Source organism: Vulpes vulpes, chromosome 7, assembly GCF_048418805.1.
Source record: "Vulpes vulpes isolate BD-2025 chromosome 7, VulVul3, whole genome shotgun sequence".
Taxonomy (NCBI): Eukaryota; Metazoa; Chordata; class Mammalia; order Carnivora; family Canidae; genus Vulpes; species Vulpes vulpes.
In genome coordinates, this window is record NC_132786.1 from 37,607,335 (window position 1) to 37,622,185 (window position 14,851).

Sequence of the window (14,851 nt, forward strand, 5' to 3'; positions counted from 1 at the left end):
TCAATTTTACCAATTTTGGCTTTAGAAACTAAATGACCCAGATTTTAAATTAAATAGGTTACAAAAAACATGATGGCTCCTCTTTTATTTTGAAACCTTCCTTTAGCATCTGCCTTTGGCTCAGGTAATGATCCCACGGTCCTAGGAACTAGTCCCACATAGGGCTCCTTGGTCAGCAGGGAGTCCACTTCTCCCTCTCCCTCAGCCTGCACTGAGGCTCGCTGCACTTGTGCTCGCTGGCATTCGCGCTTGTGCGCTCTCTCTCTCTCTCTCTCTGTCCCCCCCCCAGCCCCCACCCCGTGTCAAATAAATAAATCTTAAAAAAAAGAAAGCTTCCTTAAAATTATAGGCTTAACTAACTACCTATTAACAGAGCTGAACTTTGTCCCTTACCAACAGTTTACCAAGCTTTTGCTAACTTTCGCTTTAAATTTGCAAGTCCAAGTGTCTGCCCAGGTTTTATACATATTTCATTTTGGCATATCTGCCACTCAAGTCTTTATTCTAAAACCAAAAGACAATTATAAGTGTGTTTGGTTTGAAGGAGTCTCCATACACAATTATGTTTGCTGCTTTTGTTATACACTCATACTACTTAAATAATGTAACATAAAAAGCATAAATCTGATTAGCTAAAAGTTAGACTACTGTACAAATAGAATTCTGAGTAGATTCACTTTTGCAAGCATTTCAAAATTTCCTACAAACAAAAGCCAAAGAAAAATATTTCAAAACGGATTTATCCCTTTTTGCTCAACATTGAGTCAACCAAAAAGAGCATTTCATCCATCCTATGCAGACTATTTTGCTCTAATGATTGCAGTGTGCATAATTTAATCCATTACAAAAAATAAAAATAAAGAATTAGAACTAGCTGTCAAAGGATCTAAGTAAATAAGCTAATAATTAATTAACCCCATCCCAGAAACAAAGCAAATACTAAAATGGAACAAAACATATCCAGCTCACCATGGACACAGATCGTAACTTTTGCTATAAAGCCATTAAATTCATTTATCTAGGGTATTTAGGCCTAACCTAGGTTGAAATATCCTTAAGGATTCCATACAATCTAATAGGAGACACACCAAATTTGTCTTCCATTAAAGGCAAAAATATAATATGCCAATAAGTGATAAGAAATTGATAATATATCTTTAATAATGTATTTAATCAAATGTTAACTTTGCCCTCATTCTTTTGTTCACATTTACTATATACTAAAAAGTTACAAATTTGTTTTTATTACATTCTCACAAAAATTTTAAATGTATTCCTAGAGTTATATGCTACTAACCAAACATTAATGAGATGTTGCCATGTTGAAAATTTACCTATCCAGAATTATTTTAATATATAATTATACAATAAGATCATAGAATATTAGGAAACTAAGACTGGTTGGTTCAACTGAATGGTTAAAGTAACAGTAGCTATGACTGCAACTCTTGGGTGCTTATCTAGCCATCAAGAAGGAATAAAAAAAAAGACAAAAATTTTTGAGTACAAAAAAAAGGGCATCAGCACTTGACTAATTCTGTATTTACATTTTCTAGGAAATAAGTTCCATCTAACTTTTTAAAATCATACTCAGCTGGTGGCAAATAATCAAAGGTACTGTGGTTTCCAATCCTGACTACACATCAGAATCACTCATGAAAAACTTAGAGGTGCTAGGAGCCCACCCCAGGCATGGTAAATCAGAATTTTTAAGTTTGGTGGATGCTACATTTTTCTAAAGTTGGAAAGGTGATTCTCGTGAACAAGAAGGATGGAGAACCACTACTGTGATTTAAGTTAGATTCAGAATATGAGGGCAGCCTGGGTGGTTCAGTGGTTTGGCGCCGCCTTCAGCCCAGGGCCTGATCCTGGAGTCTGGGGATAGAGTCCTGCGTCAGGCTCCCTCCATGGAACCTGCTTCTCCCTCTGCCTGTGTCTCTGCCTCTGTGTCTCTCACTAATAAATAAATAAAATTTAAAAAAAAATTCAGAATATGAAAAAAAGGAAATTATTTCATAGAATCTAAGATTCAACATTTGTTGAATTTAAATAATTTAAATCCCTACTATGTGCCAGGTACTGCACTAGGACATTTTTTCCTCAAAAGGTTTATAATCTCACAGAAGAAAAGAGATAAACAGCCAATTATAACACAGGATACTAATTTTTATGGCAAAACAAATTACAGGTACTAGGGGATAAGAGAGGAAAGACACCAAGTTGGAAAGTCAGAGACTTCCTGGAGGAAATACTATTTGTTTTGTTGTTTTTTTTTTTTTTTTTTAATTTTTATTTATGATAGTCACAGAGAGAGAGAGAGAGGCAGAGACACAGGCAGAGGGAGAAGCAGGCTCCATGCACCAGGAGCCCGATGTGGGATTCGATCCCGGGTCTCCAGGATCGCGCCCTGGGCCAAAGGCAGGTGCCAAACCACTGCGCCACCCAGGGATCCCAGGAAATACTATTTGAAATCAACTAACAGAAGTGAAATGCAATATCCATCCATATATTTAACTTTAAAGGATAGCTCAATTAAATAAGTACTTATAAAAAGATCCTATTGTACCACTTACCAATTTCAGCCTGAAGTTGCTGGAGTAGGAACAAGTTACCAGAACAGAATTCTGGAGTTATGTATACAATCCGGTATTTGCCTCTGTAAAAAGAAACAAATAAACAAGAGAAATGGGAAATATACTAAGTTAAAGAAACATCATCCAATGAACTAGAACTTAAAACCGTAATGCCTGACAAATTTTTAAATAATGTTATACCACTTAAAACTAAATGAATGTTACATGTTATATATATCCACATATATTAATTCCTTGATTCCACTTAAATACAGCAAAATAAAAAGTGACAGGGTACTCAGAGAGTACTCAGCATTAAGGTGACATTAGAAGGCAGGTTTTAATTTCCAACAGTCTGACCCAAAACTACAGTCAAACAAGTCAAACAATCAAGCCTATGGTAAACGTTTCATGTGCTAGCAATCCAGCCATATACTACCCTCTTTCTTGGAGAACTACAACCCATTATCTTACCACCCACTCCATGGCAAATCATTCCATGATTAAGCCCACAGTCCATGTTTCTCCTATGTATTTTACTCTCTTGCCTAAATATATCTTGTTGGGCCAGGGTTAGCCACTGTATCAATGTCAAATCAATTAGTCTCTGTCCTAGAATTTGGGGATCTGACCAAGAAACAATCACTCAGTCTCTACCAATAGCAAGATCTGTAATATGTGAAAAAAGGAGCTGCAAAGCAGTCTTCTCTACCTTGTGAATAGAAAAGAAGAAAAGGCTTATCTTCTCAGAAGAACAAGGAAGACACATAGAGGCTATAAATAAAAGAAAAACTTCCTATATTCTTGATACACAAATCCAAGTCTCTTCCTAAGAAGTGGCTAAGTTGTATTCAGTGTGATCCACAATACATTCCTATATCCTTAATATAAAATTCAGTATTTGCTGACGCTAGCTTTACTTTTTTCTATTCTGGGCAAATAGAATCTTAACTAAGATAATGTTTGTGATAAAAGTTAGGTCTAGGGCATTTAAAATACATAGAGTCTTCTTTTCATTCTTCCAAGTGAAGACATAGATAAAGTTAAATAGAATGAAAATGAATTTCCTATATAAATAGACTTTAAAATATTTCATCTACTGTGTGCCAATCATGTTACTTTCATTAGGAATTACGAACAAAAGAGATATGCTTTTAAACTCATGAAATTAATTCAATATTCTAATTCGCATAGGAAAACAGTATAAATAAAAAGCTCTGATGTCAAGGAATCCCTGGGTGGCTCAGTGGTTTGGCGCCTGCCTTTGGCCCAGAGCGTGATCCTGGAGTCCTGGGATTAAGTCCCATACTGGGCTCCCTGCATGGAGCCTGCTTCTCTCTCTGCCTGTGTCTCTGCCTCTGTGTGTGTGTGTGTGTGTCTCTCATGAACAAAGAAATAAATAAAAATCTTTAAAAAAAAAAAAGAGAAAGAAAAAAGAAAAGCTCTGATGTCAGACGCCCAAGGTTCAAATCTCAATTCTACTTCTTAGAAGCTAAGTCATCTTAGCCAAGTACTTAACTTTAGCATGCCTTGGTTTCTTCAGTGTAATATAGTCATAATAATTATAAGGACAATTAACTCAACAGATAATCTAGACTCAAGATAAATCCAAGCAAATTCCAGCTTCCATTTGAGTAGAAAAGGTAAATTTGAAATACTTTTGGAAATACGAAGGACCTAGAATAGACAAAACGCTCTGGGGAAAATAAAGAACAAAATTGGAAGACTTCAACTACCTGATTTCAAGGTTTATTATAAAGCTATAGTAATTAAGACACCAACTCAGATGGTCTAAGAGATAGAACAGATGGTCTGATAGAACAGAGAACAAAGAGTGGAGCAATAGACCCATGTATATATAGTCATTTTATTTTTGGCAAAGGTACAAAGACAATTCAGTGGAGAAAGAACACTACCTTCAACAAATGGAGCTGGAACAATTGGATATCCTTACGAGAAAAATGAATTATAATCAATAACTACTACAATGCACAAAATTTACATTAAATGGGTTGTAGGCCTAAATGTAAACCTTAAAATTGTAACACTTTTAGGAGAAAATATAAAAGAAAGTCTTTGTGATCCTGAGATAGGCAAAGGTTTCTTAGATTCCACACCAAAAGCAAAATCCATAAAAGAACAAAGAGACAGACTGGACTTCATAATGAAAAAGAACTGTTCAGAGAATGAAAAGAAAAATCACAAAGTAGAAGAAAATTTTTTCAAAGCACATACCAATACAGAATTTGTATTCAGAATACATAAATGACTATCAAAACTCAGTAAGGGAAAAACAACAAGGAACGGGCAAGAGATATGAATAGACAGTTCCTCAAAGAAGAAGCCTCAAAGATAGCCAATAAATGCATGAGAAGATGATCCACATCACTAGTCATTAAGGAAATGCAAATTAAAATCACACAGAGATCCTATTAGAATGGCTAAAATTAAGACTGGCCACATATCAAGCAACGGCAGAGAGGAGACAGCACTGGAATTCTCAGACCCTGACACTGGCAACAGAAAATCGTACAATCATTATCAGAAAGTCTGGCAGTGTCTTAAAAAGTCAACATAGAATTACCTATGACCCAGCAATTTCACTCATAGGTACCCACACAAAATCAAGAAAACATACCTCATGTAAAAACTTACACACAAACGTTCACAGTACAATTATTCCTAACACCCCGGAAGACAACCTAAATGTCTATCGTTAATGAATGGATAAACAAAATATGGCATGTCTGTTTCATCCATAAAAGAAATCACGTACTGACAACATTATGCTAAATGAAAGAAGCCAAACACAAAAGGTCACATACTAAGTTCATTCATATGAAATGTCCAGAGTAGGTAAATCACAGGGACAGAAATTAGATTAGTGGTTTGAAGGGGTGTGGGAGGAAGGACACTAGGGAATGACTGCTTATTGGATACTGAGGTTTTTGGGGGGGGGAGTGATGAAAATGTTCTGGAATTAAATAGTGGTGATGGCTGCACAATTGTGACTGTACTAAAAGCCACTGAACTATACACATTTAAAATGGTTAAAATGATGAGTATTACATAAATTTATCTCAATCAGAAAAATAAGTTAAGTATTATTCACTACATGATCCAATGACTCCACTCCTTGGTTTATACCAATGAAATGAAAACATATGTCCATAAAAAGATGTGCATACAAATGCTCAGAGCAGCTTTATTTATAACAGCCCAAAAAAGGAAACAATGCAAATGTCTATCAACAGCTGAAGAGATGAAACAAATTGTGACATATCCATATAATATTATCTATTCAGCATTAAAAAAGGAATGACCTATTGATACATGCAACAAGATGGATGAATCTTAAAGTAATTATGCTGTGTAATTTAAACCAGACAAAACAAGACCACATATTGCATCACTGATTCTGTTTATGTAAAATTTTAGGAAATATAAGCTAGTCTACAGTAATAGATATTAGATTAGTAGTTACATGGTAAGTGGGGTAGAGAAGGTAGGAAAAAGTGAGGGGAATGAATTCCAAAAGGTAGAGCAAACTTTGAGGATGATAGATATATGTTCATCATTTGGACTGTGGTGATGGTTTTGTGGGTGTTTATATGCCAAACTTACCAAATTATACACTTAAGTATGTAAAAATGATTGTATGTCAATTATACCTCAATAAAGGTGATTTAAAATGTTTAAAAAGAAAGAAAATATACATTCAAAAAAATTTTATAGAAATATTCATAGCAGCTTTATGAGTAATAGCCCCAAACTACAAACAGCTTAGGCATCTACTGATAAGGAAATGAAAATACAAACTATGGTATTTTCATACAATGACATCACTCTGAAGTATTAAAAAAATACAGATACAATATGAAGAATTCTCTAAATATTTTGCTGAATGCAAGAAAATTTCTACAAAAATTCATATTATATGAATCCATCTACATGAAGTTTGAGAACAGACAAAAGTATGGTAGAAAAAAATTAGTGGTCTGCTTTAAAATGGAGATAGGAGGACAGACTGGAAAGGGACATGACATGAAGCAACTTTCTGGAGTCACAGTAATACTCTATTATATCTTGATAGGGGTTTGGGTGATACATTTCTATGCATTTGTCAAAACTGGGTAAATACATTTGTATGTGTGTATTTATTAATAAAATACATATGTTAATCTATACACACATATTTTTGCATGTGTTTTGAGATTCTATTCTTATTTGGAATTATGCCATGAAAGAATTGGTGGGGCAAGAGATCTAGAATCCAGTCCCTGCTCAGCCATTAATTCACTGAATGACTTTAGGCAAATTATTTTCTCTGGGCCTCAGTTTCCTCATATGTAAAATGAGACAAAACTAGATACACACTCTCCTGGTTCTCATTCAAAACCAAAATTTTACAGCACGATGACTACAAAGCTATTTTCACAGTCCAACTAAAAATAATAGATTTCTTTAAGTTTGAAAGACTTTAAAAGGAACAGTTCTGCAAATTTACCATAAAACAAAATAAACATTCTAACCATGAACATTTCGTCCACACATTAAATTTTTTTGGTGTATAAAATTCTCTCACATACCACAGACACCCAATCACATAATCAGAAGTCATATAAATTACTCACAATTTAATATCTTCTAGAACATTTTTTGACTGTGCTGATCCCAGAAAACAAGCTGGAATGTTGGACATTCTATAAGAAGAAAAACAAATATTCTGGAGCCATGTACACACTACAAAGATCAATCTCATTCTCTTCAAAAAATAAAGAAATATAATATTAAACAGTCCTCTTCTTTGTAATCCTCACTCTTTTTGTAAACAAATTTGATAAATTCCTTCAAAGACCATATTAGAAAGCAGGTTGTTAGGGCAGGTTTTTCAGAAAGACTGTAAACTCTGATTAAAGAATTTTACAAAAAAAAAAAAAAAAAAAAAAAAAAAAAAAAAGAAAACAAAACAACAAAAAAAGAATTTTAAAATTTCTCTGTAACTAAAAATTATACTTCCATGTGTACACTTCATACCAAGCTAAAGAGCAAAGGTAACCAAAAGAGAAAAGAATCTTGAGATATGGATGTAAACTGGCTTAGAGTTTGCTGTTACAAAAATTTTTATTAGGACCATCTGGTAGCCTTGGTTTATAGAGAACTCAAGAAAGAAGGTAAGTCCTTCCATCCAAGGGTCCTTTATCACTAAGAAAAACAGAGTAACATTCACAGAAATGTGTTACTGGAAAGTAGATTTTAATGTACATGATAGATTATGTTTCCTTATGGAAGGAAAAAAAGGGTGAAAATGTGGGAATGAAAACATTACTGGAGTACCTGGCTGGCTTAGTCAGTAGAGCCTGAGAGTCTTCATCTCGGGATTGTAAATTCAAGCCCCACACTGGGTGTAGAGATTATTTAAAAATAGAAGGAAGGGAGTGAAGGAAGGAGACAGTGAGAGAGGAAGTGGGGGAGGAAGGGAGAGTGAGGGAAGGAGCAAAGAAGGGAGGGAAGAAGGAAGGAAACATGGAAACATTACTTACTTAAGCTGGAGCACTTGGTCTTCCATCAAAGAAATAAGAGGAGAGATGACAAGACCAATCCTCCCTGAATACACAGGTGGGTACTGGAAGCACAAACTCTTTCCATATCCTGGAAATAAAAATAATATCCTGACGGAAATAAAAATAAAGCCTTTGTATTCTGATTTCTTCTTACAATGTACTTACGTGAGATGAACGGTCACTACTAACATGCTATCCTCCTAAGAACTAATTCCTGCATAAATCTGAGTTTCTAATCTCAAATCACTCTGTTCTGTATTTTACACCATTTGCATTTGTATTTATATTTTGAGAGTGTAATGAAAGATTATGCATTTCAAAACCTTTAAGTTTTATATTTTAGAGGCCTAAGTTATTGCTTAAGTACAACTTACCAGTTGCCATCACAACAACATTATCTCTTCTTTCTTCCAATACAGAATGAATCACCTTCCACTGAACCCTGAAGGGTAAAAAGCATAAGGCTGTTTTGTTTTACTAACAAGAAACCCAAGGAAAAATTGAAACACATTTAATTTTTTCACTACCTCTAATAGAATTTTTTTCCTTAAAGATTGTATTTACTTATTTATTTTATTTTAGAGAGAACGCACACACAAGAGTGGAGGGAGGATCAGAGAGTGAGAATCTCAAGCACATTCCATGCTGAGCACAGAGCCATCAAGGGGCTCAATTTAACCACCTGGAGATCACAACCAGAGCCAAAACCAAGAGTCAGAAGCTTAACCAACTGAGCCACCCAGGTGCCCCTCTAAGAGAATTTTTACACTTTTGAGCTTCAATATAAAAAAACGTATAAACCTTGGGACATTAAAACAAAAAGGCCCATTTGATCAAGCTCCCATTCAAGCTGACTTCACAACTATGAACTTCAAATGGTATATGGTAGATGAAGGAATGGATAGAGGGGTGACAGATGGATATATGATAAGGCAAGTATACTAAAATGTTGAATATACAGGTATTCATAGTAAAAAAAACTCTTTCAGCTTTACTCTTTGAAAAATTTTTTAATAAAATGTTGAGGGAAAAATCAATAGGAAAAGTGATCTTCTAATGTGCTGATAATGACCTATTTTTTCTTATATGAGTGCTGGTTACCCAGGGTGCCTAGTTTGTAAAAATTCATTGATCTATACATTTATGTGCACTATTCTGTATGTAGGATAAAACAGTTTAATAGTTTAATAAAAATAAAAAAAAAATTAAGATCAAAGAAAAGAGGAAAGAAATGCTTCCATGGGTTAAATTTTAAATTTGCAGAGTAGGAAAAAATCCAGTCTAGATTTTTACATTCTTATTAGTTTTATTCAAATTTACCTGTTCCTCACCTCATTTTTATTCACCTCATTTTAATACCTATAAATGTGCCCCCTTAGATATATATTTGGATATATTAAAACTGATAAGATTACCACTGTTCTTCAAACTGTTGTCTTACGAATTTCTATTACATCAGCATGCTTTGGACAATAAGATGTACGAACTAGACACACAGATACTTATTTAATGAAAAACAGTCAACATTAAATTAAGATGAATTTATTAATCTATTTAGTTTCTACACAGAACTCTATTTTCGGTAAAGAAAATTATTTTCTTCTCTTTGAAAAACAATCTGTAGATATGAATTTTATATAAATACTATTTTAAAATAACTTCATAGTTACTTACAGGAAATAGTGTGGAATGTACAAATTACAGTGAAGTTATGCTATTATATTTAACAGATGGATTATTTACCATTTTTCATTTGTGAAGAAAATTGTGAATATGCAACTTAATTAACTGAGATTATACTCACGGTTTAAAACTGGAATGGCCAAAATAGAACTTGAGGAAATTAATTTGCCTTGCATTAGGTCTTGGTAATGAATAGTCTTAAAATAAAATAAAATGGGCATTTATGTTAAAATAAAAGTGATAGGGAATAAAAATTTTATTTCATTGGCTTCTTTTAAAGAATGTCATAATTAAGTACTAAAGGATACTGTTTCCTGTCTTTTAAACCCAACCAATTCAGTCTTTTGGATACCAATCAGGATTTTAGTTAAACACTTTATTACCTAATGCTAAGGATTAGAAGAACTTTGTGGTTCCACTACAAAATGGTTCACACTTTGCCAACACTATAAGAAAATGATGTTTTGGAATTTGCTATAGTTCTAAAACCTAACATTTAAACCTAACCATGGCAAGCGATATACCAATGTGAATTTCATAATACAGTAACTTTCAATTAATAGTAGTCAGAAATTACATTACTATCACAAATAAAATCCACAGATAAAATAAAATCTTCATTTTAGTTATCACTCCAACAAATCTTTGACCACAATTCTAACTGCACAACAGTTGATTATGTTGATTTTATTCAACTGATTTTTATCTACTCAGGTTGAAAAGTTCTTGAGTGGCTAAGAAAGAGCAAAACAAAGAATCAAGACTATTCGTCTACAAAAAAATGAAAATTGATTATTACATTTTTCAGGTTTAACAATTCTAAGGAGAGAACTAAATTGATTTGAAGATGTTATGCTTTCATTAATACAAGAAAACAAATAACATTTTCTTTAACATATTCATATACTTTCCACCTACAATATGTATTTTAATTTTCCCACATTATAACATTGATGAATATAGCTCTAGACTGTTCTACTTTTTGAGAAGACCTCATGGTTTACCATGATGAATATTGTTATTTACACTTGAATAATATGAGGTTCATTTCATGGATTCCTTACTATAGTTAGTATACAAAGTATGAAAATTAGCTATCTGACATTGTGCCACTTATTTAAAGGAATAAGCTCCCGAAGAACAGACACCATGTATCTATGCCTTTAACAATAACGTTTAATATAAGTTCTTAACTAATGATTCTTATTGATTTTATATTATTTAGACAAAACATAAAATTCAGGATGAAAAGTTTCACATCACCAAATGGGCAAAATAACACCACACTTCTATACACCTACTTTCATAAATGGTTAAGATTGTCCTTTATAAAGACCAAACACTAAACGACTTAAGGACAAGTTTTTAGGACCTCATTAATTATATGCCACAAAACCCTTGCCTGCAAAATGTTTAAAAATTGGACCCTAAATTAGAGTCAGCAGTAGGTATCAAAGGTGAACCATTTCAAACATGTTACAGTGCTTACCTTCAACATTATCATCTTCTTCTTCAATAGCTTCAATCTCATCTTCATCATCTTCAAAAGGAACATCCAGATTTCCTTCCATTTTTATGCATTTTGAATGAATTGGATCTGCCATGCCAGTATTTAAATTTTCTAAAGACTGAAAGTTTAGAGAAATCTTAAAAGCAAAACCATTGACAGTGTCGTATCTTTTTCACCAAACACAAAAGAAGTATTATTAACAGAACCTACAATTTTGTTCAAAGCTGGCAGATGTGCAACCAATGCCACAAAAGAACATGTGTGCTCTAGTTTAAATATGTGCTCAAGAATGGTTTCTAAGGCATAAGGCCAAAGATGGAATACTTCCAGCATAAACAGAGTTCGTTAATAGCATATCATGAAATGCCTGTGGGGAAAGTTATCAAAATTCTGAATAAAATTTGAATTTAAAACTGTTTTTTCTTTATCATACTTCAGTATTTTCAATTGCCAAGAGGTAAGTGTGGATTTTACTGTTATTTTTGTAATGAGTTTCTCCATATCATGTGTCAGTATAAGACTTAAATAGTAAACAAAAATTTAATGTGTTTTTTGTGAATTATGTGAATTTGTTTATGTGAATTATGAAAACAATAAAAGATTCAAATAATTTTAGGAATGGAATATTACAAATGTGATTAAAGTTGCTCTTTATTTTGGCTTGACAATATTGGACTTTCTCCCCCAAATGAAGATTATCTATTTAAAGAATGTTAGGATATTTCAAAATTGTTTCATCTGCACAGTTTTCTACTGAAAAGAGACAGGAAGAATTATTAAATCTCAGCTCTCATTTTTTTTTTTAAGATTTTATTTATTTATTCATGAGAGACATACAAAGAGAGAGAGGCAGAGACACAGGCAGAGGGAGAAGCAGGCTTCATGCAGGAAGCCCAATATGGGACTCGATCCCAGGACTCCAGGATCACACCCTGGGCCAAAGGCAGGCACTAAGCCCCTGAACCACCCAGGGATCCCCTCATTTTCTCTTTTTATTAAACTTCCCATTTAATAAATTTGATTTTAATGGTTTTCTAAAAAGTATATTCATTTCAGGCCTGGAAAAGAAAAAGAGTGATTCTCTTGCTGATTCTTTATTCAAGTCAACAAATATACTTAGAAAACATTTTGAAAATACAGCTCTCTCATATTGTACCCAAACTGCCTTCTAAGAGATTCACTATACAATGTAAGTTTGTGGAAGGCTGCAAGTGTCCTATAAATGTGCTATTTGAACACCATTCCTCAGAGAAATGGCTAATCAATGAAGGCATATGATTTAGTATTTATATCCTATTATTACTATTAGTTAGTCTTTATTAAACACTTAAGAAATGCCAGGCTCTGTGCTAAGCTCTTCACAAATAACACCTTAAGTAATAACAGCTCTTAATTGAGTATCAAAAGGACTAAGAAACTTGCCCAAAGTCACAGAGCAAATAAATGGAGAAGCTGGGATTTGAACCCACATCTAAATTCAGAATCCATATTCCTAATCACTACCTACTACTCTTGTTCAAAACTAAAGAATCAGAAACCTAATCTCATTTCATTAAAAAAAAAAAAATCATATCAACCTAAAGATGAGGAATACAAGGCATGTACAATGATGAACTTCCGTGTCTATATTCAATTAATTTGGATAAATTTAAGTTTTTCTTTCTTAATGTCTATCCCTGGTTCATACATGACAAAGAAACTGGAGGTTTTGTAAAGTGTTAAAATATATATATAATTAAAAAATATATATTTTCAACTTTGAAAATAAAATAGGGGAAAATGAAATAATCTAAACATTAGAAAATTATATGTAATAATATATCCATAGTAAATAAGACCAAGAGAAGTAAAGAAGAATATTGAATGTATAACAAAAGAACTCTCAAATAAAAGGGGCTACACAGAGATGGGAAGAAAAAGAAACCTAATCCAATAGCGGAGAGCAAAATCACTATTGACGTTCCAGGAAAGACTTTTTTTTTTTAATTTTATGTATTTATTCATGAGACCCAGAGAGAGAGACAGACACAGGAAGAGGGAGAAGCAGGCTCCGTGCAAGGAGCCTGATGTGGGATTCGATCCCAGGATCTGGGATCACGCCCTGACCAAAAGGCAGACGCTCAACCACTGAGCCACCCAGGCATCTCTAAACCACCCAGGTGTCCCTCCAGGAAAAGATTTAAAAGAAGTAACCTGACAGGCATATGTTTTCTAATATGTAAAAATTAGTATACTACTAAAATATTATTCATAGACCATATAAAGATATAAACAAATATGAAATGAAAATAAAATCTAATGGTTACATAATTGATAGTAATCTCATTGTGAAGGGACATTTAGAACTAGGTAGTATCTTATATAAATAAAGGTCCTTTTTTAAAGAACTGGAAGTAAATTTCCATAATTTCAAACATACCTTAATCATTTCCTTTTCTAAATCTTCATCGCTTTCAATTACGTAAGATAGATCCTCTTCATTATCCTTGGAAGATAAATGCTTTAAAAAATATATATTTCAAACATTAATTTTCCAGTATAATTGGCTCCATACCCTGTTTTCTACAAAATAAAGTTCTAATACACTAAATATCTTTAGACAACTTCCTTTCCTCTCTAACAGATAAATTTATATTACATATTTAGATGTTTATATGAGGCACAGAAAAGGAGATAGGGTAGTAAGGAAGAAAAGAAGGAGAATAAAGAGAAACAAAAAGAGAAAGAAATATAATTGGAAAGACAGACAAGAGGGACAAACAGACTTGATATAAAGCCCACAATTTAAGAGAGAGTAAAGTGACGAGGTTAACAATGGTTTAAGCAATATCAGTGTGTCCCAACTTGAGTACAAGAACCTCTTTACAATGTTGAGAAATTCTATTCTATTCCAAGAACAAGTTGCTCTTTTATATCCATTAATTTTAAAAAGACCACAAAAAACTACTACAACTGTAATAATACCTTTAAATAAATCACTATTTTACAAACAGTATCTACATATTTGAAAAAGTGTCAGATAAGTTAATCAGCTATTGCCAATGTTTGAATATAAGAAAACTTTACAATAATTTGGCAACCCCTACGAAGTGTCCAATAGCATGGGAACCCTATATAAAAGAAATGTAGAAGGATCCCCCCAAAAATCTAATCTTTAAATTGGAAGTAAGAAAAGGAAGCATAGCTATAACTAATCTGCAAAAATCAAGTCTTAAAAATGGATTTTATTTTTTTTTTCTCTATGGGGTGCAGGGGGAGAGGGAGAGAGAGAGAACCTTAAGCAGGCTCCATGCCCAAGGTTGAGCCCCACATGGGGCCCAATCTCACAATGCTGAGATCATGACCTGATTAGTAGGCTGAATTTGGCTTGTGAGCTATATAGTTTGCTGCTTTTCACTTAGGAACAAAAAGCAGCAGTTTATGGTCTTGTAGTGGAAAGATTTTAAAGTGTCAGTATACATTTGTTGTATTTTGCTATTTTAGTATTTCTTCTGATTTTTATGTAATAGATACCTCTGCGT

General features: G+C 33.2%; 1 protein-coding gene across 5 annotated transcripts in view; it reads right to left on the reverse strand.

Moving 5' to 3' along the window:
* WRN (WRN RecQ like helicase) overlaps positions 1-14,851 on the reverse strand; it is a 141,387-nt gene that overhangs the window by 71,093 nt on the left and 55,443 nt on the right. For all 5 annotated transcript variants that reach the window (XM_072763550.1, XM_072763552.1, XM_072763549.1 and 2 more), the window contains exons 10-16: positions 13,750-13,830; positions 11,310-11,448; positions 9,942-10,017; positions 8,512-8,579; positions 8,117-8,225; positions 7,208-7,276; positions 2,574-2,656 (exon numbers count right to left, since the gene is read on the reverse strand). In XM_072763550.1, the coding sequence (XP_072619651.1) occupies positions 2,574-2,656; positions 7,208-7,276; positions 8,117-8,225; positions 8,512-8,579; positions 9,942-10,017; positions 11,310-11,448; positions 13,750-13,830 (625 nt within the window). The remainder of the gene's footprint in view (positions 1-2,573; positions 2,657-7,207; positions 7,277-8,116; positions 8,226-8,511; positions 8,580-9,941; positions 10,018-11,309; positions 11,449-13,749; positions 13,831-14,851) is intronic.